The sequence below is a fragment of the Anas platyrhynchos genome, chromosome 13, assembly GCF_047663525.1.
Source record: "Anas platyrhynchos isolate ZD024472 breed Pekin duck chromosome 13, IASCAAS_PekinDuck_T2T, whole genome shotgun sequence".
Lineage (NCBI taxonomy): Eukaryota > Metazoa > Chordata > Aves > Anseriformes > Anatidae > Anas > Anas platyrhynchos.
Window position 1 is genome coordinate 12,967,146 of NC_092599.1, and position 24,864 is coordinate 12,992,009.

Below are 24,864 nucleotides of genomic sequence, written 5' to 3' on the forward strand. Positions count from 1 at the left end.
GTCCTGCAGGATTTGACAGAATCTTCTCATCAAGGGCAAATAAAAAAGCCTATAGGAACCCAGTGATAATGTTTCAAGTGAAATTAAGCCTTTCATTAAAGGAAGGAGACAGCTTCTTGCCCTGAGGGTTGCAAAGCATAGCTTTCAAACCTTAACCAAGTGCTGGTCAAAACAGACCTTTGTGCTTCTGCCAATGCTCAGGAAAGTGAGAGGGCTCTACAAGTGTGGCTGCCGCAGGGAAAAGCTCAGATGGAAAGGTCTGTCTGCATTATAAAGCAGTGCACAGCAACAGAAGAGCTGGGTACAGCAGTCTGGAGGAGGAGCAGGGCAGAAAAATATGCCATCCTTTCCACAGCAGATAGCAGAGCAGCAGGGCATGCAAGGCCCAACTGACTGACAGTCACCAGCCCCTGGGCTGAAAGTAAAAAACAAGAGGGAAAATGCTCTGATCTCAGAAAGGGGAAGCAAAGCAGGGAGACCTACATGAGTGTAAAATACTTAGCAAAGTTACCAAGGCCGTCTCAGTGTCTGTGGGGAAGCCATGTGGGGTGCTCAGGAATATGTATTTTCTGTCACTGTTCTCTAGCATATCCCTGACAAAACCTCTGTTTCACATGTATGGCCTGTGAGACATTAGCCTGTGACTTGATTCTACTGGAAATCATCCATGTCCTGTAAAATATAAAACCACTGAGCCTCTAAGTGCAACAGCACCAACTATGAAGACAGGATCCCAGCAAAGCCGCCTTTGCCCTTCTGCCATGGGGACACTTACAGCATAGACCATCTTAGGACAGACTTCCACTTCTTGCGAATATCACAAATGCTCTGTCTCCCTTTGATCCCAGTTTTCAGAAGGAAGGGCAAGTGTGTTGCTGTTGGGGTTCTTAGGCTACCTCCCTCCCAAAGGAAGCAAGTCAAGTGCTTACAGCTTTGCTGTACAAAAAGGTGTAGGTGTCTAGACAGAGGGTCAGAGAACCTGATGCCTTAGAATCTGAGCTACTATACAAGGAGCTGTGATAGGAAAACACAGCAGAAATACCATTTTCCTATTCCTGTAGCAGAATAATGCAGCTGCCCCCTCTAAATGTACCTGTACTTTCAGGTGTGCTGGGAGGAGTGGCTGGACCCCACAGCAAAGTTCACCATGGCTCCTGAAACCAACTTTGCTGACATTATTGTGCCCACAGTGAACACAGTCCGAATGGCCCATCTGCTGGGTCTGTTGCTCATCAACTGTAAGCCGGTATGTGCCCACCCTTGTCTCTGATTTTGGATTCAACGTTTTTCTCTTCAAGTGGGGCATGTTTTCTTCTTCCAGTGCAATCAGAACCTGACAGCTACCTGACACTTTTAGATCATTTCCCACTCCCATGGATTTGCATTTCTCTGCTCAAGAGCTGTGCCTAAGCAACAAGAATTCTCCATTCAGACACCAAGCACCATGCTGAAGTTCCAAAGGAACATTAACTTTCACAAGTTCAGTTAAAATGCAGCAACTTCTAGATCCCCTGCCAAACAGGGTGATGGCCCCATCACCACCTCTCTTTACCTGTTTCCTGCCATTGCATTTCATACCTCTCTGCTTGGATTCCTTCCATGTCGAGAGATCTGTTACCTCAAGCAGCTGTCCTTACTGAATGAGTTTCCCTTCTGTCTTCTCTGCTCCTTTGAAAGGCTAAGGGGGCAGGAACCAGCAAGTACTGCTGATTGTTCTTCTAGGTTCTCTGCATTGGTCCCACTGGCACAGGGAAGACTCTCACAATTACAGACAAACTATTGAAGAACTTGCCTCTCAAATACGTCACCCATTTCCTGATGTTTTCTGCACGCACCTCTGCCAACCAAACCCAGGATCTCATTGATAGCAAACTGGATAAGAGGCAAGTTTCCTTTCGGTGTTTGCAAAGGTGGCATCCCTGAGCTCAGTATTTCTATCAGCTTGATCATTCAGTTTCATCCCAAGACCTGAAGGGACTCCAATCACATAGATCTGTGGATAAGAAACAGGACAAACAGCAAAGCTGAGCTGGGTTTGAGAGATCAAGTAATAACCTGATACACTGCCAAGAATGTGAGAAGGATAAGTGAGGGCCTGTAAAAATTGCTCCAATCCTAGTTATTCCAGAAACACTACATTTCATGACACAAGTGTTTGCAAACCCCACTGTGGGACCTTTATAGGAATGAATGAAAAGGGAATATTGGCTACTGATCCCTAGTCCTACCTCCACCCTCCCTCCATGGTTAGCAGCTTCCCTTTTCCTTTTCAACCCAGCCAAGTTTCCAACATATTCATGGCCTTGAGCCCATGCTTTCTCTTTGTTCCCATTGCCACAGTGCGTAAGTAGCCAAAATGGCACCCATGTGATTGCAAAGAAACCCATGCCTCAGACGTTGCTGTAGGTCTTTTTAATGCAAAGGCCCATATATAAAGGTGTGTATAGAGCATAAGTGTAAAGACAACTGAAACTGCTGACCTAGGAAGCATCTAGAGGAAAAACTGCTTTTTGGGACAAGTTAGGAGTGCTTTTGCAATACAAGATGTCCTGTGTCCTTATGCATCTTTTGTCCTTACAGGCGGAAGGGTGTGTTTGGGCCTCCAGTTGGGCGGTACTTCATATTTTTCATTGATGACTTGAACATGCCCATGCCAGAGGCATACGGTGCTCAGCCACCCATCGAGCTGCTGCGGCAATGGTTGGACCACCAGGGCTGGTACGACAGGAAACAAATCGGTACGACACAGATCTTTGTCCAATACTTCTGACAAGAGCTGGCCTGTTGATATAGTTACACATACTTTCTGGGGAGATCTGTGGCGAGGGTTTTTGGCTCAGTATTGATTCCTGCTTTTACACTCCTCAAGGTACTTTTAAGAAGCTGGTAGATATTAATTTTGTCTGTGCCATGGGACCTCCTGGAGGGGGAAGGAATGCTGTTACTCCACGCCTCACACGTCATTTCAATTACCTCTCCTTCACGGAGATGGAGGACAGCAGCAAGAAGACAATCTTCTCCACCATCCTTGGCAGCTGGATAGGTAAGTCACCTCCTCATTATCTCAGGTCAACCCAATGGTAATGGATGTAGAAAGGGGAGAAACTAGTATCTGTGATCTAATCAAAGGGTTAGAAGCTGGAACTTGCATTAGTTGTTTGAAGATGCTTTAGAAAAACTGGTGTTTGAGCCTTGGCAGAGAACTCATACACTGTTTAGTCTCTGGGGCAAACTAGCCAACTTCAACTTTGGCTCTAAGAATTTTGTAAGATATTCCATAGTCTGTGCCTTCCAAAGAGAATTGTGTTTGTGATAGATGATGCAGATATTCTTCACCTCCACAAGTAAAGCAGAGAACTCGTGTTCTCTGTCTTGGTTTCCTATCTGGACTCCTAGGAGAAAGAAGTTAGAGAGATCCGGTGTGTAAGAGCAGAAAGACGCAAGAGAGACTGAACAGGCTGGTGGGCACAGCACGGCGCAGTTTACCTGTGCTTTCAGCAGGCAGACACTTCCCCAGACAACAGCCTTCTGCAGAAGCTGAGCCTTCTGTTACTTCCCATCTGTTGCAGCCCGTGGACAGCTGAGCAGGGAGGATCTGAGCATCGTGCTACAGCCACACAGAAAAAAAGGGTTCATCTGAAGTGAAATGAGTACCTCTTATATTTGACAGGGTGGGAATTTAGGATCATCTTTGCAAATGTGTCCTCCTCTGCAAATCTGCCAGCAGGAAGGAGTGAGAATAGTGGGCTATGGGAAGACAAAGCCAAGCTTTCTGAGTGCTTGCAGTATTCACAAGTGCCAGTACCTGGCTATGAGCTCAGGGACACACTGAAGTGTCTAGCTTCATTTTAAAAGAAAATTAAAGAATTTTGGAAATAATGCAAAAAAGCACGAAGTGCTAGAGTGTCACAGGGCTCCACTTCCACGGGAGTTTTGGTAATAAACTTGATTAGAATTGAGAAATTTATTTTGTGCTCTGAAACTGGCAGCTATATTTAAATCTTGCCACTATCATATGAGAAGTCATCCCTTAGCCATTCCTCGGAGACTTCACATTTGCTGAGCTCAATGAATTGCCAGGTGGTTTAGCTAAAAGGACACCTTCTATTTTAAAAGTATCTGAGACTACACTGGAGGAGTACAAAGAGGGAGAAGGAAAACCTGAGTGTTTCAGGTAGCCCATTACCTGCCTGGCAGCATCTCCTTTCTCCATGGGGTGCACAGACCCTTAACACCGCAGAATTGTTGTGATGCGTTCTTCCCTCTTGAGATCTGATTCCAATTTGGTTGGGAAACTCTATGGCAGGTTCTCCACTGCAAAGAGCTGAGACTTGGTCAGGGCCCCACACAGTCTCCATGTAGGAAGTCGGGGAAAAAAGTGCAGTTCTGGTCAAATCCTAGCAACAAATCCTCTGCCACTTGGTGCCATCTGTCTGCACTGCTAGGACCTTCTTGTCTCAGAGTTGCTACCTTGACATCCTTTCTACCTTCTTGTGTCTCTGCAGCTGGAGCACCTGCAGTCAAAGACTTGAATGAACCCTTGGTTGATGCCACTATCTGTGTGTATTCGACGATCACATCCCAGCTGCTGCCCACACCAGCCAAGTCGCATTACACCTTTAACCTGAGGGACCTCTCCAAGGTGTTCCAAGGCATGCTTATGGCTGAGTCCAGCAATATCGAGGTCAGTCCTCTCAGCAGCTCAGTTGTGTTTCCCAGGGGAAGAACAGGAATGTTCCAGTCCAAACTCAGTTTCCTATTGAAACTGTATTTTCATACTGTTGAATTAATTTAGTGATGTTCCCTTTGGTTATATCATCTCGTACTGGCAGTACCCAGACCACCCCAAGCCTTTCTTGGTGTGTTATCTGTCAGGTGCGTGGCCACGGGGAGTCAGTGCCACCCAGCCAAGCCATTCATTCCTGTAGGGTTGGTTAGAGCCATAGGAGACCTGATGGGACCATGCAGGGACAGAGGTTTTGTCCTGTTACCAACTTATGCCAATGAAGGCTTCTGTCCCTTCAGTTCTCCTGAGGACCTTGCTCTGTAGGTCCAGCTTAGCCTGCAGGTGTTGATTTATCACCGAAAGCACTTGGGGATCTGGTTCTGTGCCACACCTGAATAGAGGGATCTTTCCAGAAAATAAGAGAACTCAAGAAAACAGTAAAAAATTAAGTCATACTGAAGGAAGGATAAGGACAAACACGAGACTTAAATTTCTCAAAGGAAGCCTGACAGATGGACTAATAGGGTATTAACTGCAGCTGTAATGAGCTTTCTGCAGAGCAGCTGTTTTGACAAGAGTTGCTTTTGAGGAGAAAGGAATGCAGCTTCTTCGGCACAGTTCTTCTCCACTCCAGCTGCTTTGTAGAAGGAGTGGGGCTGTCCATGTGCCTGGCAGGAACCAACCTTCCTGACAGAGAGGCCTTTAACACTTCTCTGCTTCTCTCATGAGGGTGTTTTGCTGGGATTTCCTACCAGGACAAATCACACCTGCTGCGACTGTGGTACCATGAGAGCTGTCGGGTCTTCTCTGATCGCCTGGTCACTAAAGAGGACCAGACGTGGTTTGATAACCTGATGAAAAGCATGATGGAGGAGCTAGACACCACTTTTGAGGAGGTTATCCCTTCCCAGCCAGTTCTGTTTGGCGACTTCATGGAACAAGATGCCCACGTCAGACTGTACAAAGAAATCAACAGCCAGGAAAAGGTAAGGATCCTAGGAAATCATGACAGCATGAATTATGTTCACATCTTCCAAGCCTTCTGCAAACAAAAATAAAGAAGTTAATAACCAGGGGGTTGCTAGAACTGAAGGTTTCTGGAATCGTACATCCTCCCAAAGCTCTCCTGTGAAATCCTACCTCAGACATGGCTAGTGGTTGCATTTGGTACAGAGGGAATTTGAGGTGGAACAAGCTGTCTCTGCATTGCCTTCCTGGAGGCAGCCTGCTATGCAAAGTCTCCTAAGTAAGCCGTATTCAGGAATGAAAAGTGAAATTTGCTGAAAAGAAATGGCACATTACCCCCAAACAATTCTACATTTACCATTAAAGCCTTCACAATTGACCTTTGCAACTAATTAATGTTACTGCTGGATTCCCTGTTGGAGAAGATACTGTGAATAGTTTGGTAGTGGTAATTAAGCAAAGGCAATGAGTAGTGTGTTTTGCGCTCATTATCAGAAACAGATGATTATCCTGTCATCTCCCCTCTTGTGATAGCTGTGTGACAAGGACTGATAATTAACTGAGCTTCCTAATCCTTTTTGCAAAGGATGTAGGCCTGTCCCGCAGTGAGGTGAGCCCAGCTGGGACAGCCAGACTTCCCAAGCTGCTGCACAGTCCCCTGATGCACAAAGGACTTGGTCACCTAGGCAGGGACCTCAGTGCTGTATCAATTCTGGCTGATGTTGCTTGCCCAGGTTTACAGCGAGTGTGCTGAAGGAGTATGACTAAATCCTGGATATCTTTGTCTCATCTGCTCTGCCCTGAGACTGCTGTTACAGAGAGCCCTGGAAAAATCAGGAGGCATTGGTTATATGATTATCCTGTGCAACGGCTGGTCCACAAGAGGAGTGCACTTCTCAACCAGCCATAGACAGTCATTCTTCCAGCACCTGCCCTTTTATTGCCCTGACCGCAGGACCTGCAGCAGGAGGCAGCTATAGAGCCAGGAAGCCCTCCCAGATGCAGACCCTGGAACAGCACAGGTCAGGCAGCCACAAGCTGCTTTAATTTGAACTGTGCCTTGCTGCTTTTCCAGGTAAACAGCATCCTCAGGAACAGCAAACCGTAGTCACTTAGCCTGAGTTTAAGGTCTCCATTCAGCAGTTGTTGAATGCTTTTATTTACCGATTGCTTTTATCTGTTGGCCGTAAGTGTCTGTTTCTGCCTGCAGCTGAAGATTGTGATTGAGGATTACCTGGAAGAGTACAATCAAACCCACACCACAGAGCTGAAGCTGGAGCTTTTCATGGATGCAATGCAGCACATCTGCCGAATCAGCCGGATCCTGCGGCAGGCCCCAGGGAATGCTCTTCTCCTGGGTGTTGGGGGGAGCGGGAGGCAGTCTCTCACCAGGCTGGCATCTCACATGTAAGTGATGGGCTCCATTCACATAAAGTGGAGCAGCTCCATCGGGGCTGCCTCCAGAGATTCTCTTTTCCTGTCCTTTCTGCTACTGTTTGCACATTTTTAAGGTTGCTGACTCTTCAGGTACAACAGTCAAAAGAGCTAGGGCTCAGTTAACACGCACATCTACACCAGAAAAATTGGACTTTTGCTTCCTGGTAGTTCAGTTACTGTTGTGTGCATGCAGCAAATTAACATATATGCTGCAGTCCACATCAACTCAAGGGCCTGTGTAGCATAGTTCTGGGAGAGGTGGGGGGCTCCTTCTTTGGAGCCAGGCAGCAGGAAGATAAAGACAGGAGCTCCTAGTGACAAATGATCAAGTGACACTGACAGCCTGGCAAGTGGTATCTGTGAATATTGGGAGCCAGGGAAATGGACTGAGGAAGCAAGTTCTTCCAGTCCTGAACATAGGATGTGAACACAGAAAACACAGCCATGGTGCCCTGGCACACCGCCCTCTAAGTGCTACATCCCACACAGAACAACAACAAAAAAAAAGGTGAATTGCTCTCTCTTTTACTGTGAGGCTCTGTGTAAAGGTTTGCAGTTGGACATGTACAATGTGATGCTGTTAGCTAATGAAGTTATGTTTCAGCTTCCTATCTAGCTCAGGTATCGCTACTGTGAGTAAAACATATTTTTGGATTGGATTTCCTACAGCACTCTGTAGGAAAACAATGTGGTTAAGTCTTCTCTGTGTCCATGATATGCTCAGGATTGACAAAAGAGGAGACTTCCACTGGATGTAACTTCTCTTTCGTTTAGGGCAGATTATGAGTGTTTCCAGATAGAATTGTCCAAAAATTACGACATGACCGAATGGCGAGATGACATAAAGAAGATCATGATGAAGGCAGGCCTTGAAAGTCTACCCAAGACCTTCCTATTTGTAGACACACAGGTATGGGAGTGTTAACATGGTTGATTCCTTCTCATGAGGAGTCAGGAATATATCTCTAAGTTCAAGAAATCCCCCTGAAGAGGGTTGAGGAGCTTGATCCAGGATAACATTGGCTTGTTACTGTAAAGAGTCGCTTCCTAATGACTAAGCCAACTTCTGGAGCTCATGGTTGTGCTCCCAATAGGCTTTTATACTGTCTTCATTATCATAGGAACCAGGTTGCTTCTGGCAGTGCCCTAAGCAGTGAGATAAGCATCTGTCAAATACTTGTTCGCTCATCCTTTTCCCTGCAGGGAGAAGCATATGTGGGCGAAGGTTGGGGGGGGGCATTGGAGGGTACATTTAGACAAGTAGATGGATACTGCGTACGACTGATCTAGCAAAGACAGGGAGGCAAGTGTACCTTTGGAGGGGGAATCATCCCACGGTCTGACACGTCCCTACAATTACTCTGCCTCCTGTACCAATAAGCTTTATCCTAATGGCAAAGCATTCTGCTGTGCTGGAGGAATACCTAGAACAGACAGTCAGCTGGGGCCTGCTTACAGAGTCACTGTGATGAGGCAGGGAGCTAGACCCTGAATGCTATTTATCTGTAAGAAAAAGGTGAATGAGCAGAAGGAAGACTTGTTCCCAGACACCCCATCCCTGAAATGGCTGAACATGGCAGTTCGATTGTAAATCCTGGCCGTGAGACAGAGTATGCTTTACTGGAGCCCAGTGACTGCAGAAATTATTTCTTCTAGCAGAGGCTGAGGGCTGTATTTATCCACAAGTAATCTACATGACACGTGGAAACCTGACTCTCTGATGACTTAGGAAACTGCTTTCTCTTTCCCTCTTATCTACTTAGATTAAAAATGAATCCTTCCTTGAAGACATCAACAACCTGCTCAACTCAGGTGACGTTCCCAACATTTACAGCCCTGATGATCAAGAACAGATCATGACAGCTATGAAGCCTGTTGTGCGAGAGCTAGGGCAGCAGCCCACCAAGGCCAATCTGATGGCTGCATACACAGGACGGGTTCGCAGCAATATCCACATTGTTCTGTGCATGAGGTATAGCTCAAGGGTAGAACTCTATGCTGCCAATGTTAATTATTCCCTTGTTGTTCTCTGTCTTCCATCACTCTCTGTCAGGGGAGCTTTATTTCTCAGCCTCTGACTTTAGAGGAGGAGTCATATTTGCATACCACTTTCCTCTAGGAGTAGATACTTTTTAATATATATATTTTTCTGATTTTTAAGGTGAAGCTTGATAAGTTTAAGAATATGATTGTATGTGATTCAGATTAAATATAAGCTTCCTCCTTCATTCATGTGCCACTGAGGTGCTTGCTACAGAACTACCTTGTTTAAATTTGGGGTTCAGTTGCACTGTATTTAATCATGAATGCAGTGTATAGACCATTAGCAGTTTGCTTGCTTGCAGAAGAGCTGCATGAAAATACGGAGTGGTCTCCGCACATGTACATGGAGAAGAATCAGGGCCATTATTTTGGTGTGGTGATGCAATGTCTACAGTCCATCTCTTGACATGGACTTCAAATCTTGTTTTATATCTTATCTCCTAAGTATTCTCCCTAGGCAGGGACCTAGAAAACATCACCCCACCATCTTAATCCTTCCAGAATATACCCAGGGCTTCCAAGAAGTTATCTGCGGATGGTAGACAGGGTAGAATACTGCCTAAACTTCCATTCCCTATTTCCCTCCCTCCCTCCCCACATATATCCCCTTCCTTCTTATGCTGTAAGACATCAGAATAGCTCTAGGTTAGTAGGAAAACTACTTTATCTTTTTATCTGTAGCTAGTTGTAACTTTTTTTTGGCATGCCTTTCCACCCAGCCCTATTGGAGAAGTCTTCCGTGCACGCTTGAGACAGTTCCCCTCTCTTGTGAACTGCTGTACCATTGACTGGTTTAATGAGTGGCCTGCCGAAGCTCTGCAGTGTGTTGCTGCCTCCTTCTTGCAGGAGATCCCACATCTTGGTGCCAGCGCTGAAGTTGTTAATGGGATGGTAAGTGCTACACTCAACACACAAAGCACAGCTCCTGTATGCTCATGTGCTACCTCTCCATATGTACACAGACAGGCAACAGCTGCAAGATGCATGCAGAAAAGTCCTCTGCTGTAGTAGTAATGTTTCCTAATTGCTTCACTCAAATCCAGAATCAGTTACCTTTTGTATGCCTTGAAATGGCCACATTCATTTCTCACCTGCTTCATGTCACTGAAGCCCGCATGCATATACTAGCTATGCTGTGAATGCGTACTTAAACTCTGTAATCCTAGCCGTGGGCTCTCTATGGGCACCTCATAGGCCTGCCTAACATGCAGTTCTGGATAAGATTGTTTCTTTCCTTTCTCCTTGTAGATTCAAATGTGTGTAGAAATTCATCAGAGCGTAGCAAGGATGTGCCAAGTATACCTGGCGGAGCTGGCCAGACACAATTATGTCACTCCCAAGAGCTACCTTGATTTCCTCAGCATCTTCAGTTCCCTGATTGGAAAGAAGGAACAGGAGCTGAGGGCAGCCCAGAAGAAGATGAGAAGTGGCCTGGACAAGGTTTGTGCCTCACAGCCACTGCTCTGAGCAGTGGTTAAAGCTGCAGGGATGCAGTGAGATGCCTCCCACAGAGCACCCACCAGGGCAGCACAGACCTTCCCTGGGGCTCTCACTCTGTTCTGCTCCTGCAGCTCCAACAAACAGCAGAGGATGTAGCAAAGATGCAGGAGGAGCTGGAGTCCGCCCGCCCTCTCCTGGCGCAGGCAGCCAAGGACACGCTGGCGACTATGGAAGAGCTGCAGGTAGTGCTGCTGGACAGCCCTGCTATTGCCACACCTGGCTGCTCAGGTTTGCACAGCACGTGGGAAGGCCTTGCAGGGATTGCATCAAGTCCTGCTTGATCTGAAAGCTTAAGGGTCCAAGATTAGTACAGCAGGTTATTTGTGCAGAACAGCACTACCAGGGAGGATAGCCTTCTGCTAAGGACCCTGTCCTGCTGTTGGTGGGTACCAGTCACAGCCTCCCAGCAGAAGCAATGGTTCATGTGCTCCTGTATGAAACCTATGAAACCACAGCTTAGAGGAGCAGGAAATCAAGCTACCAGCTTCTTTTCCTAACTGTTTTAGCTCTTCACAGACACAGACTACTACTAACTCAGTCCCAAGGTGGCCTGAGCAGCTCTAAGACCAGACTGCTGCCTCTGCAGGGTCTCCTTTCTATGCATCTCATCAGGGAGCTGATCCAGCTACAGCCTGCTCCTGCCAGCCCAAAGCTCAGGGACCATCACAGAGCCACTCATACCACTGCAGAAAAAGGGAACTGTCCTCTGTGGGCTCTCACTATCTTCCTTCCTCATGTTCCTCCCTGCCCATCTCCCACTATAAAATGGTCAGATTGAGACACAAACACCATGCAACTCTGGGGGGCACACACAAGTCCTCACTTTCTCATCTCTCATGCTTCCCAGAGGTGGCCTGATCCACTCACAGAATAAGGTTTGGCTATACTCCACATCCCTCTGCACCTCCTGGTAGTGTTTTAATCCTTAAGGGCAGGCAAAAGTGACAGTTACAGGAAACAAAAGCCTCAGCATGTCTTCCTGTTCCTCTATATCCCTATGCACTTGCTGTCACATCCGCTCCCTATGCTAACAGGAGAAATGGGTAGAGCAGATAATTCCTGCAGGGCTAACACTGTTCCAGGGCAGGCAGAGCTGGAGCTTATGGATCATCTCTACAATCTCCTGCTGGAGATTGGAGCAGCTAGGCCTCAGCATGTGCCTGAGGGAAGAAAACATTGCTTGACAGGACAGCAGTGATTCTTACCTAGCAATGCAGAGCACCAAATAGGTGCTGTCTCCAGCCATGCTTCTGAGGTTGTCTTTGCTGCTGCAGGTAGACACAGCTGTGGCCGAAGAGACAAGAAATGCTGTGCAGGCTGAGGAGACAAAGGCCAAAAAAAAAGCCCAGAAAGCCCAAGCCATTGCAGATGATGCTCAGAAGGACCTGGCAGAAGCCCTCCCAGCCCTAGATGCTGCTCTGGCCAGCCTGAGGAAGCTGAACAAAAATGATGTTACAGAGGTAACTGACTGGGGGATGGAGGGGTAATAGAGGTGCTTGTGGTCATGGAGGGCATCTCTGAGGTGTATCAAGGCTGGCAAGGCACAGCACTTAGCTTGCTATTGCTGTAGCTGATCTCAACAGTACTTTGCAGCAAGCCCTCTTCTATAAGCTTGCAGTATCCACAGTCTTTTTCAGCATCTTCATCCTTTCCCCTGGGCTCATGCAGTGGGCTGCTTGTCTATCTGCACATCCTTCACCAGCCACATCTTTTTCACTTCCCTGTCTTATAGAGAAAGTCTAATTGTAGTCGGTTGCAGGGCTGTCCTTGTCCATGGGGGTAAGTGGCAGACCATGCTATGATGCAGCCCTGAGTGTTGACTGCATGGCATGGATATAGATCTAGCAGCACACTGAGCCAGCAAGCTCTTTAGAAAGGGGATCCACCACCAGGAAAGAGAAAGAGGCAAGGGCCAGGGAACTGACTTCAAGGAAATCTGGCTTGAAATGGGATGGTCAGAGAAAAGAAGGTGGTCCTGAGCCTGCAGTGGGAAGTGGCAAAGTCTGTACCCATAGCCTAGAGAAATCTCAACAACTGTCAGCTGCAAATACAGTCACCAGCAAGGGGTGGTGCTGGTAGATAAAAGGTATGAGTTTTCACTGCATAGGGTATGACAGCTCTGAAGGAGAACAACAGGCTTATTGCTCTGCAAGTGTGAATAACAGACTTTTATTCCCCACAAAACATGTACAACTTTACCCCATGAAGGTGGGGAAAGACACAGTGGCAGGCCACTTGCCCCCCAGCACCAACCCTCTTATAGAGCTGGCGTGGAAAGTCTCATAATGATTCAAGGCTTCCAATACCAACTCACAAGATGCTTCAATTTCTTACACATAAAACCCACCCATTGGTTTCAGGAAAACTCATTTAAGGGTTAAGCTCCATGCTTATCTTAAGCCTAGCTGCTGCACCACAACCTGCCAGTAAAGCCAGGACCACCAGGGATCTCTCCCAGTCCAAGATTTATGGCTCAGCCCAACAAGAAGAGAACACCACCCCCAAGGAGAAAGCACCATTTGGCCTACTCTTTTGTGTTGGGCGGCTCCATCAGCAGCCTCTTGGAGGAATCCAACGCTTCCTTCTCCAGCTTCTCCACCACCTCTCTCAGCCGATCCTCATTGCAGAAAAAATAAACGTAGAGGTTGCGCTCTGCCTGCAGGATAGGGTTCTGCAGAGAACTGCGCTTGACCTTCAAGTCACTCAGGAGGTCTGCCAGCTTCTGGTAGAGTGTGTCCTGCATAGCAGTCAGCTGGTGCATCACTTCAGTGGTCTCCTGGGGGGCAGAACCCAAATACATCTGAATGCACAGAAGGGATTTCTTCCCACCCTTGGAACATCTCATCCCACCAGAAACAAGCTACCTGCCTGACCCTCACCTCCACCTATATCCAGGTCAAGGTCTCTCTGAACAATGCGGCTTACTTGGCCACCTTGTCACCTTAATCTCTATAGTTAAGAGCCCATGCAATAACAATCACTCTCCACCACCTCAGCCACTGCCTCGCTGTATAGCTTTGAGTACATGGAAAGGATCAGGACAACCTCTTCCCCCTTAGTAGGGTGAGATGCAGCAAGTACCCACCCACGTGAGCCCAGGAGGATGGCACAGACAGCTGTGACTTGCAGCCCTGTGCCACCCCAAAAGAACAGAAGGTAACCAGAGGTCCTTGCTTACTGGAGAGCAAAGCTGCAGCTGGTTGGAGTTGTTGTACAGCAGCCGGTAGAGCTTCTCGATGGCAGCCTCCAGGGCAGGGAGCTGGGACATAGGAGCTGCCAGCTGTGTTTCCAGTACCCTCCAATCCTTGACTAACTGGGAACTGCGGGCTGCTACGGCCTCATAGCTGCAGAAGGGTGGCTCATCCTGATTTTGCCCCACCAGCGTGTCCCAGAGCCTGCAGGAGGGGACAGCCAGCCAGAGGTGTGAGCATCTGCCAGCACCAAGGAAAAACAGGGCTCAGGGGGATGGGAGTGGGATGCCAGTGGTCATGACATGAGAGTGAGAAGACAGCCACTCCTTATGAGCAGCCCATGATCCAAGGATTTGGAAAGAGCACCGTAAAGGACAATTGCCAAGCTCAAGAGCTGAGCCTTTATAGTCAGGGACTCCTTGCTGGCAGACACCAACACCAGGCACTGCAGAACTGTGCAGGAAGGACTGGGAATCCCCTATCAGGGCAGGGCATCCAACCACAGAAAGCTTTTGCATTGCCAGAGGAATTCCAAGCAGCTTCTGCTTCCCACTGGCACATCTCATCCTCTTCATGCCTGAAGATGAGCCTCTAAATTTCATCCTAGGAAAGCTTTTCTCCATGCTCTTTCCCTTCTTCAAGCCTACATTAGTAAAATCACCCTAAGGCAGCCAGGGAGAAATGGATACCATCTCCTGGGGAATTTCACACCAGCAAGAAGTCGGAGTGGCCCGCACTGGTAGCGGAGCACTACCTGGTAGCTTGTATCAAGCCAGATGCCCTCCCTGTTCCCATGCCACCTCCTCCACATTTAGTTTGTTCCCCATGCACACACATACCCAGGTCCTTACCGCATAGTGGTGAGGTCCTTGGGCTCTGTCTGTGCGCGTGCACAACCCTTCATGGAGGAGTCTGCCTCTTTGAAATAGTCATGATACTCCTGCAGCCTGGTCTGGGCATCCTTCAGGAGAGTTTCCATCTCTCTCAGCCAAGCAGCCTTCTGGTCCAGTTCCTTTCTCTCCCGCTTCAGCTGGAGCCCCAACAGATCCAGGCGGCTGTGCTGGCTCGCCAGCCACGCCGCTGCCTCCTCTTGCCTCTGGGCAATATCCTGCAGGTGAGCAGTTTCCAGGTTGAGCTGCGCCTGCAGGACAGGCAGGAGAAAGAGGCAGGCTCCTGCCTTCAGCAGGGGCAGCAGCTGCTGGGCGTGGATGTGCGCGATGTCGGAGCGCAGGGCATGAATCTGCTCCTGGAACATGCTGGCTTGGCTCTGGAGATGGGCCTCTACTGCACGCTGTGTGAGGGAAGATGAGGGAGCAGTGTCAGGGCACGCTGCTAACGCTGCCTGGCCCAGCCACAGGCTCCATACACCTGCAGTGCTCCAGCATCTGGTGGGAGGACTGCTGCAGCACAGTCACACCACAATGAGTGTGGTTGGGAAGGAGCACCCACCCTACCTTGTTCTCCTTGATAGCTTTCAGAGTCTTCTGGGCCCACTGCAGCGCAGCGCTGTGGCCTTCCACTTTGGCCGTCATGGTTATAACCTCCCTCTGGGCACAGATATATGCTTGCTCTATTTCTCTCAGCTCCTTCCTGTAACTGCGTTGGTTCCCTGATAGCTCATCTCCATTGGTCTCGAGGCTTTTCACCACCGTTGTTTGCTTGGTGTCTCTTCTCTCTGGGGCTTTTTGGCTGCCACCTCTCTTCACCGCATCCCCCGTACTCGGCATCTCACTCCCACTGCTCCCCTCTGCTAGCAGTTCTGCCCTTGAGCCTTGGACTATTATTTCTTGGCTTTCTTCTGCTGCCACCTGCTGTGTCTCTGCACGCTCTGGACAAAGAGCTACTTTTCCTTCCAGAATTTCCCAGGCTAAGTCCATCTCTCCCCAAGCCTCCAGCCTTTCCTGCAGACTGCTCTCTCTCCGCACATCTGCCCCCTGAGCATCAGGAGCCTGGGCAGTCCCTGTCAGGACCTGCTGGAATAACTGCTCAAACATATCTGCTGAATGTTGCTCCAGCTTGATGTAAGGACTGAGGTCCATCTCGTACAGCATCACTGGTGACCGGTCTTTGCCCACTTCCCCGTGCCAATTCACCAGCTGCTTTGCAACCTTGTTAATCTGGTTCACAACAGCAGTGGCTTGGAAAACCTCCCTTTCCAGGTCCGCTTGAGCCTTCCTCAAGGTCCACTTCATCACCTTCTCCTCCTCCTGCAAATAGCTCAGCTCCTGCTGCAGACGGGCTGCCCAAACCTGCAGCTTGTTGTGCCGCCAGAGCTGACGCGCACGATAGTCCTTCAGCTCCTGGATCTCCTGCTCCAGGGCCTCTGCAGAGGGTTCCTCAGCCTCTGGTATCACACGTGGGAGCTGTGGGACACGGTGGCACTTCTGCAATGCCTGCTCAAGTTCATCACCTTCCAGGATGGGCTTGCCTGCAGCCACCAGAGCATCGTAGGCCTGCACCTCAGCTGGGCTCAGCACGTTCTCCTCACCCACTGTTTTGCAGAACCACTCAAGGAACTGCTCTGTCTCGGGGCAGTCAAAGAGCCAGTCAAAGTCACTCTGACAAAGGGTTTCTGCCTGGGGGTAGACCAGCTGAAGGGTCTTCACAAACTCTGCTCCTTTGTTGACTGTGCCCGGGAAGGTCTGGGAGCATCTCTGGCTGAACATGGCAAGGTGGCCAACACTAGAAGGGACAAAGCTGGAGTTATTCTTCCCACATCCATCTCAAAGGTTCTCTAGCAGCACTCCTACCAGTCTGATTGAGGAAAGACTCCATTAGTCTCTCCATAACTGCTGCAGACCACGGGGCGCAGGGCCTGCAGCATTTCCAGGGTGGAATACAAGACAAACAAGAGCCCTCAGAGCAAGGGAGAACGCTTGCCCATGCCCTGTGTCTGTACTGCCCCCCTCCCAGGGCTGTACAGCTCTGGCTTCTTTACTAAGACACCTGCATCCTGTAGATACCCATCACAGAGCACTGGGACAGGCTTTTTCAGCTTACTCACAATTTTCTATGTGCCCTTTCTGATAATCAGCGCTTTCTTCTGATACCTCTCCTGCCTGCATCCTCTAGGTGTCCTTCCTCTGGTCCAGAGGAGGCTAAGCACTCTATCTCACTGGGGACCAGGCCAACCCATTGTCTTTGTTTGGATTTAAGGTACGAGCAATGCAGCGGCCTCCCCTTGGCGTGAAAATGGTGATTGAAGCAGTTTGCATCATGAAAGAAATCAAGCCCAAGAAAGTAGCGGGAGAAAAACTGGGCTCCAAGGTGGATGATTACTGGGAGCCAGGCAGGGCCCTTCTTCAGGACCCTGGGAAGTTCTTGGATAGCCTATTTAAGTATGATAAGGTAAGTGGTGACACAGGGAATCTGTGACTAGAGATCAGGCATTGCCTTACACAGCTCCTTCTCTCAACAACGAGGCTTAGAGCTCCTTCCAGACAACACCCTTCAGCAGCACTGGGGATGTATTTGGTCTGGAAGTCCTCATGACAGCTGGCTGCTCTTCATGAATTTGGGCAGTGGGACCCAGACACAGGTCCTCCCCTCCTCTCCCTCTGCTCTTCCTGCTTGGAGGAGCTAGACAGAAATCCTGACATGGGATGGGAAGGTATTTTCCCAACCCTACAGTAGTGTCTCCCTGGCCTCAGCACACAGCAGTGTGATTCTCACTCCAGCATGATGCCTAAACCACCCTGACAGGTCCTGCACCAGGCTGCAGTCAGTGCAAGAAGCCTTTTCTAACCTCCCTCAGTCAGATCTCTGGCACCTTCATCTCCAGTCTCCTTTTTCTCCCTCCGTTCCTCACAGGACAACATTTCAGATGCCGTAATCAAGGCCATCCAGCCATACATCGACAGTAAGGACTTTCAGCCAGCTGCCATCGCCAAGGTGTCCAAAGCTTGCACCTCCATCTGCCAGTGGGTGCGTGCCATGCACAAGTACCACTTTGTGGCCAAGGTCGTGGAGCCCAAGCGGGTAAGAGACAACATGGCTGGGTTGCTCTTGGGGTTAGGGAATGCAGGACTAGCAGTCCCCTCCTGCAGGCAGTGCTGAGAGTTACCAGCTGTGCAGTGCAAGTCAGGGCTTACACCCAGATCAAGCCCTGGCAGAGCCACTAGTCCCAAAAGCCCATTAGCTTAATGAATTCAGCTTAGGACACGTTGAAACGGGGTTAATACTGTGCTTCCAGAGTCATTCCCATATTGTGCTTCAGCCTTAATTCTTTCCAAGCCTAATGTTTGGAGTGTTATTTTGGGGCAAGCAGAGGGACCTTTCCTTCTGTTCAACAGCGGGCCACATCCCAAACTTGTGTAGGCTCGCACAGGCTGCTATTCTTTTGGAGCTATACAGAAAAGCCTTCCTCACACCTGTCCTTATTTCTGGGCTTGCAGAACCTGACATTGGAGTTCAGCAGGTCAGCCTTTGTTATACAGGGAAGGATCTCAGTTCCAGCTAGTGCCCTTATGGGAAAAAAAAATCTTCCCCAAACCAGCTTCTGCTCTAAGATCTCTGGCTTTCTGGGGAAGAGCCTGGCCACATGCTCAGCATATCCACTGTCTCCTTGTGTTATCTCCTCAGCAAGCCTGGCGGGAGGCAGAAGAGGACCTGCGTGCCACTCAGCAGGTCCTTGAGGAAGCTAAGGAACGCCTGAGGGATGTCGAAAGTGGTATTGCCATGCTGCAAGCCAAGTACAAGAGTTGCATAGCCAAGAAGGAGGAGCTGGAGATGAAGTGTGAGCAGTGTCAGCAGAGACTGGACCGTGCTGATACGGTAGGGGGCAGAACCGGGTTCTTCCTGCTTTTACAGGAGACAGCAGGATTTCAGGCCAAGGAGCACAGTGCTGAAACCCCTGTGCCTGCCACTTCCAACAGCCTGCGAGTCATGGCAATACTAGGTTGGAGCTGGCTGGCCAGATCTCAGCAGCACATTAGGGCTGGTGAAGCTAAGCTTCCCCATGCCACAGCTTTCTTAACTAGCAACAGGGCCAAGAGCATCCCAGTACACCCAGGACGAAGTGCTTGAAGCTGGAGACAGAATTTAGGATACGTAGGCACCTCTGGTCCCTAAAGTCACCTGCAGTATTACCCAGAGATTAGCAGGTCCAGGACAGAGCAGCTCTCACCCATGTAACTTATCCCACAGCTTATAAACAACCTGGCTGATGAAAAGGTGCGCTGGCAGGACACCGTGGAGAACCTGGATTACAAGATCAACAACATCGCTGGGGACGTGCTGGTTGCAGCTGGCTTTGTTGCCTACCTGGGCCCCTTCACAGTAAGTGTGCAGGGCTTCCTGTGAGGGGCTCAATAGCCACTCTGCTTTCCTGGCCAAATAGGCTGCAGGTCACATTCCATCAGCTCTTAACCCTAAAGCAGGGTGCAACCTGGTGCACTTCCCTGCCCCTCTGGTAACCTCGTTGCCCAGGAGGTCTGTTAACACCTCACTGTGTGCTCTGAGCAAGGACAAACCTGTAACACCATAATGCCTTCAAGCAGGGCACACAGAATCTGGCAAAAGGATGGAGTATCCCTCCTGGATCTCTCCATTCGTACGGGAGGCTACACAGAATTATACTTGAACAGAAACAGGAGACTGAGATGCACACAGTATAATAGCTGCTACTAAAAGAACGGCTCTGATTGTGCTTCTTGTGGCAGGGACACTACCGCGTAGCGCTGTGCAAGGAGTGGCTAAGCCAATTCTCAGAAAACAACATTCCTCACACCAAGGAACCAAACCTGATCAGCACACTCGGAGACCCCGTGGAAATCCGCTCCTGGCAGGTAAGTTGCAGAAAAGACAACACCCCCCAGACTGAAGATGCGGGGATAGGTCTGCCTCAAGCAAAGGTTAAAACACTCAGCGTGCAATTCACTGGGAACTACTGTACCAGAGGAGAGACTCCAAACCAAACAGCTCAACAATTGCTGCCAGGGCTCCCTGTACAACGAGCAGGAGAGGACCAACAGCATCCAGGGCAGCAGCAGCAGCTCTGGGGGCATCACACACCTCAGCGCACTGGGTTTATGCTTTATGTAGTGCGCCATTAGAACAAAGCCCTGGCCAAAGCCTGCCTACGCCTAACTCCACAAGCATGGCTCTGTCCTGTGGCTCAGCCCCTTTTCAGGGGGAACTGTGTCTCTGCAGTACCCTCACCATCATCCCCCACCCAGCCATAAGCATTACCACACAGGTAGTAAGAGTTTCTCAGGATAGGCCCTATTACATATCACAGCTACCATCCTGGATGACTAAATAGAGCCCAAATGCTTGGGACTCCCTGAATTTGGGCCCAAGAATTGATCCAACACACTCACAGCAGGCACACACATTAAAAGGAGAACAGGCCAGTTAGCATCTGAAATATTATATGAGTTATATCACATTTCAAAACATTCCCAGCAAACAGACTTTTCTTCCCAAACAGATTGCTGGCTTACCCAACGACACCCTGTCTGTGGAGAACGGGGTAATAACCCAGTTCTCCCAGCGCTGGACTCACTACATAGATCCCCAAGGACAAGCAAACAAGTGGATCAAGAACCTGGTAAGAGATGTGGGGCAGAGAGCCAAGTCTGCAGAAGTGGAGAAGCAGCTTTCTGTTAGGAGCTGTGCAGAGCAGCCTCAGGTCTTGTGCTGCAGAGCTGCAAGAACCTCCACTACTGCCCCAGCCTGGCCCTTCCCATACCAGGCAGGGACTGCATTCATCCCAGCTGAATTTCCCTGCTTAGGGAAATCAGCACAGGGAAGCAGGGTTGGGCTTTTATAAGCAAGTGAGGCCTCTGATTCTGGGAACCTTACGCTCTTCACCATTACCCTAAGACAGAGCAACACTAGCATGACCCATAACAGCCTATAAAGCCTCAAGGACAGAGGGCTCAGGGTACTATTACCCAACTCACAAGCACAATACCTGCTGCCAGAGTGCTGGGAGCACAAGCCACTATCTCTTCTCTCCCTCCAGAGGGCAGCCCACTGCCCTTTTAAAGGGCTAGGAGGAAGCCTGACAGCTGCTCCCCTTGTGCTCCCCCATGGGCTTTTCCCACCCACCTGCTCTCACTTTGCGGACAAATGAAGTGTGAGTTGCCAGTACAGGGCTCTGCAGAGGCAGAGCTGCCTGAAGAAGTCTTTCCTGAGCCCCCACTCCCACGTTTCTGCTGCCCAGCTGGGCTGTGTGTAATGTCTGGTGATGTCTTGTGAGTGGGCTAAACTTGCCAAAATTGCAAAAAAAAAAAAGTAACTGAGCAAGATGTGTAATTTCTGCTGCTTTGGGGAGTTAAATCTGCCCAGCAAGAGGTGTACAGTGCATGTGAAGGATGGGCAAGGCACAGCAGAAATGGGATTAGATGCCCTTGGTTGACTAAGCCTTAGCCTGCACACCTGAGCAAACATCCCATCAGCAAACAGGCTGCAGGCCTGGCCCCAAAGTTAGGACCCAGGTGTGCCATTGCCCCCATACACCCTTCATCTCCTCAGCATGGTGGGAACAGAGCCCTTATCATCAACATCTGCACAGCTCTATGCTCCTCTCCATCCCTGCCTGCTCCTGCTGCTTTTCAGGAGAAGGTGAACAGCCTGGAGGTGGCCAAGCTGAGTGACCGGGACTTTCTCTGCAGTCTGGAAAAAGCCATTACTTTTGGGAAGCCTTTCCTGCTGGAGAACGTCGGCGAGGAGCTGGATCCAGCCCTCGAGCCCGTCTTGCTGAAACAGGTTCTTTATCTTGCTGTGGTGAGGGGTGACTGTGGGGGCCAGGCTGGAAGTGGGGTTCCTACCCTGGGTGCAGTGGGACTCGGCGGGTTTTCAGGTCTCCCTGGGCAGGCAGCTTTCACTTTAGTGCTCCCTTTTCAGTGCTCATATGTCTTGGCAGCCTCCCTCACAGCCCAGTCTCCTGCCAGCAGGCATTTTGTCTGTGCCTGGCAGTCAGGGCCATGAAATGTGGAATATAAATTCAGGTGTTCAGGTCTTCCAGGCACCTTTGAGCTCCTCTGCCCATCTCTTCGGGCTCTCTCCTCACCACAGAGCCCAGGACATGATGAGGTGCCTTCACAAGAGGTAGGTGTCCCAGCCCTTCTGCCTTTGTCTCTCTGACACAGACCTACAAACAGCAAGGCAACACAGTGCTGAAGCTGGGGGATACGGTGATCCCTTACCACGAGGATTTCAAGCTCTACATCACCACCAACCTGCCAAACCCTCATTACAGTCCTGAAGTTTCCACGAAGCTCACCCTCATCAACTTCACCCTCTCGCCCAGGTACGTGCTTACTCCAGTAGCTGCTCGGCCTCATTCCTCACTGTCCTCAAGCCTTTGGGCTTGTTGTCCCTACCCTCGTCCCTGTGGCTTTTGTTGCAGTGGCTTGGAAGACCAGCTGCTGGGACAAGTGGTGGCTGAGGAGCGGCCTGACTTGGAAGAGGCTCGAAACCAGCTGATTCTTAGCAATGCTGAGATGCATCAGGAGCTGAAGGAGATAGAAGACCAGATCCTGTATCGGCTCAGCACTTCTGAAGGAAACCCTGTAGACGACTTGGAGCTCATCAAAGTGCTGGAAGCATCCAAGCTCAAGGCAGGGGAGATCCAGGTAGGAGATAGAGGTGCTTTTCCCCTGCAGCTGCACATCCTCTGCCAGCACTGCACAAACCACGATGTCTCTTGTGTTCCTCAGGCCAAGGTGAAGGTGGCAGAGCAGACAGAGCAGGACATCAACACCACACGCTTGCAGTACGCGCCTGTCGCTGTCCGCACACAAATCCTCTACTTCTGTGTCTCAGACCTGTCCAACGTGGACCCCATGTACCAGTACTCACTGGAGTGGTTCCTCAACATCTTCCTCATGGGGATCAGTAACTCCAAGAGAGCAGGTATCTGCCTGAAGCGTCATCTCCTTCATCACACCGTGTTCCTGGCCTAGAAGCTAGGGCCCTAAAGAGTAAAGGCAAACTTTCAGGGAGCTGCCTTCATGTGCACGTGCTGGCTGCTGCTGTCAAGCTGCAGGAGCCCTCCCCTGCCTGGCCCTGCGTGCTAGGCAAGGGGGTGTCATGGTGCAGTGACTCTCTCTGGGTGCTGGGGCAGCGATTTCATCCATGCCAGCTCTCTCCTGAGCAAGAGCAGAGGCAAGCACCTCTTCATCCACCTGGGGTTTCTGTGCTAAGTCTGTGCTTGAGGGCAACATCTCTTCTTCCTAGGCAGAGAGCGGCTGTGTCCCTGTGACCAGGCACTGGCAGCACCCTTGCCCTGACAGCGCAGCCTCTGCTTCACCCACCACCCTTGTCTGATTGCTGCCTTTTTTCCAGATACCGTGAAGGAGCGAATCACAAACATCAACAACTACGTCACCTTCAGTCTGTACAGCAACGTGTGCCGTAGCCTCTTTGAGAAGCACAAGCTCATGTTTGCCTTCCTGCTTTCTGCGCGGATCCTGATGAATGAGGGGCAGATCGATATGGTGAGCAAGTCCCCCCAGTCCTTGAATACGATCCCTGCGGGGCAGTTCAAGCCCAGGTGGTCAGCTCCCTCGCTTAGCATGCTGGCATGGAAAAGAACACTTGTTCCCTGGGGCTGGGCATGGTAAACTTAGGGCTTTTCTGTTCATTTAAGAGCTCAAACCTTTCCCTGTGCCTATATGCAGGCTGCCTAGCCTGAATCACTGCAGCTTCTGCCAGTCTGCTGCTAAAGTTAGTGAGTTCAGGAGCAGGCAGGGATTTGAGGCTGCAGCACCACAGAGGAAAGCTAACAGCAACTGAATGGCAATACTGATCTCACCAGACCCTCTGGTGTTCATTTATGCCTCCACACACTCCCCTGGCTGGAGAGGCAGCTGGAATAAGCTGCAATCCCCGACCTGTTCGCAGGAGGAGTGGCGGTACCTGCTGTCAGGGGGAGCCGTAAAGGAGATGCGGGAGAACCCAGCTCCAGACTGGCTGTCTGAGCGAGCGTGGGGAGACATCCTGGCCTTGAGCAACCTGAAGAACTTCTCTGGCTTTGCAGATGACTTCGCAGCTAACCTTGAAGCGTTCAGGGCCATTTTTGACAGCCCTGAGCCTCACAGGCAAGTATCCCGTGCTTTGTTGATCTTGCTGTACTGCACCTGGCATGTAATGGTATCCCTGGGAGAGCACGAGGAGCTGATCCAGCCAGCTCCACTCATAGTGCCACACAAGGGAGAAGACAAGGCATTGTCTTGTCTCCTGAAGGGTAGAGCTTGCCTGTGCAGGCCTGGCTGGGGTTTGGGTTTCTGGCCCTGTTGCTTGCCCACGGCAGAGCCCAGAAGCAGCTGTGGCTCTGGTTTGCCCACTGATGGTTTCAAAGCAATGGACAACAACCTCAGCCAACTGGCTGGCTGGCCCTTGATCCTCATAAAACCCCATGGCTTCTTGCAGGTAGCTTGGGTGCTTCTTGAGGAGCTGCAGGATCTGACGCATCCCCCCCAAAAAATACATCTAATTGCTTTGCAGAGAGCCCCTGCCCCAGAAGTGGGATACTGGGCTTGATGCCTTTCAGAAGCTGCTGGTTCTGCGGTGTCTGCGGGGAGATAAGATCACCAATGCCATGCAGGACTTTGTGGCACTGAACCTGGATCAAACCTTCATTGAGCCGCAGGTACCAGCCAGAAGGAAGCAATGTTGGGGCCAGGAGGAGAGCAGGAGGCCTCAAGCTGGCTGCAAAGGGGCCGTCAGCATTTCCCAGCTGCAGTGAAGCTGCTCGTGCCTCTGACATAGAGTTAGGGCTGCACTGACAGAGTCCACGTAGCTGGAGAATACTTCTGTCTCAGAGGAAGGATATCCTACTTCTTATCCACAAGTTAAACTGCACCGGGAGAGAGCAGTTAGTGCAGGTGTACAAGAGTTTAAACAGCAAATGGGAAATTAGTCACTGCCCTGCCTGTAACCCTGCCAAAGGAGAGCTGTACCAGGTCCTTATTGATTGTGCTTCTGGTCTCAGCCCCCAGCACCACTCTGGGGACGCAGAGAGGAGCTGGGGGAGGCGGTGCTGTGCGTGGT

At 50.1% G+C, this 24,864-nt stretch overlaps 2 protein-coding genes across 3 annotated transcripts in view; one reads left to right on the forward strand and one right to left on the reverse strand.

Annotated features, from left to right (window-relative positions):
- DNAH1 (dynein axonemal heavy chain 1) overlaps positions 1-24,864 on the forward strand; it is a 75,375-nt gene that overhangs the window by 44,599 nt on the left and 5,912 nt on the right. The window contains exons 42-67 of the mRNA XM_072044364.1: positions 1,106-1,246; positions 1,723-1,883; positions 2,581-2,738; positions 2,870-3,043; positions 4,506-4,684; positions 5,482-5,712; positions 6,903-7,099; positions 7,904-8,039; positions 8,893-9,101; positions 9,892-10,063; positions 10,421-10,612; positions 10,744-10,854; positions 11,947-12,132; positions 17,020-17,211; positions 17,674-17,841; positions 18,445-18,636; positions 19,009-19,140; positions 19,524-19,649; positions 20,294-20,413; positions 21,427-21,576; positions 21,960-22,120; positions 22,220-22,445; positions 22,530-22,725; positions 23,158-23,309; positions 23,716-23,916; positions 24,323-24,463. Of these exons, the coding sequence (XP_071900465.1) occupies positions 1,106-1,246; positions 1,723-1,883; positions 2,581-2,738; positions 2,870-3,043; positions 4,506-4,684; positions 5,482-5,712; positions 6,903-7,099; positions 7,904-8,039; positions 8,893-9,101; positions 9,892-10,063; positions 10,421-10,612; positions 10,744-10,854; positions 11,947-12,132; positions 17,020-17,211; positions 17,674-17,841; positions 18,445-18,636; positions 19,009-19,140; positions 19,524-19,649; positions 20,294-20,413; positions 21,427-21,576; positions 21,960-22,120; positions 22,220-22,445; positions 22,530-22,725; positions 23,158-23,309; positions 23,716-23,916; positions 24,323-24,463 (4,404 nt within the window). The remainder of the gene's footprint in view (positions 1-1,105; positions 1,247-1,722; positions 1,884-2,580; positions 2,739-2,869; positions 3,044-4,505; positions 4,685-5,481; positions 5,713-6,902; positions 7,100-7,903; positions 8,040-8,892; positions 9,102-9,891; positions 10,064-10,420; positions 10,613-10,743; positions 10,855-11,946; positions 12,133-17,019; positions 17,212-17,673; positions 17,842-18,444; positions 18,637-19,008; positions 19,141-19,523; positions 19,650-20,293; positions 20,414-21,426; positions 21,577-21,959; positions 22,121-22,219; positions 22,446-22,529; positions 22,726-23,157; positions 23,310-23,715; positions 23,917-24,322; positions 24,464-24,864) is intronic.
- Positions 12,826-20,917, reverse strand: LOC106019577 (HAUS augmin-like complex subunit 3). 2 transcript variants are annotated; one of them, XM_027467478.3, is made up of 5 exons: positions 20,780-20,917; positions 15,318-16,545; positions 14,715-15,154; positions 13,851-14,067; positions 12,826-13,448 (listed from the first exon to the last, which is right to left on the reverse strand). In XM_027467478.3, the coding sequence occupies exons 2-5, from the start codon at positions 16,527-16,529 to the stop codon at positions 13,197-13,199; spliced, it is 2,121 nt and encodes a 706-aa protein (XP_027323279.3). In that variant the 5' UTR covers positions 16,530-16,545; positions 20,780-20,917; the 3' UTR covers positions 12,826-13,196. The 2 variants fall into 2 exon arrangements, with proteins under 2 accessions (XP_027323279.3, XP_027323280.3); XM_027467479.3 differs by lacking the exon at positions 20,780-20,917 and adding an exon at positions 20,411-20,609.

What these genes read in the sequence shown, in the direction of transcription:
- LOC106019577 (XM_027467478.3), bottom strand. Translation starts at nt 16,529, where the DNA reads ATGTTCAGCCAGAGATGCTCCCAGACCTTCCCGGGCACAGTCAACAAA. An exon ending in AAGGACCTCACCACTATGCG is followed by an intron (nt 14,068 to 14,714) that starts GTAAGGACCTGG and finishes CCCCTCCTGCAG; the next exon opens with GCTCTGGGACACGCTGGTGG. An exon ending in AGCTGCAGCTTTGCTCTCCA is followed by an intron (nt 13,449 to 13,850) that starts GTAAGCAAGGAC and finishes TCTGCCCCCCAG; the next exon opens with GAGACCACTGAAGTGATGCA.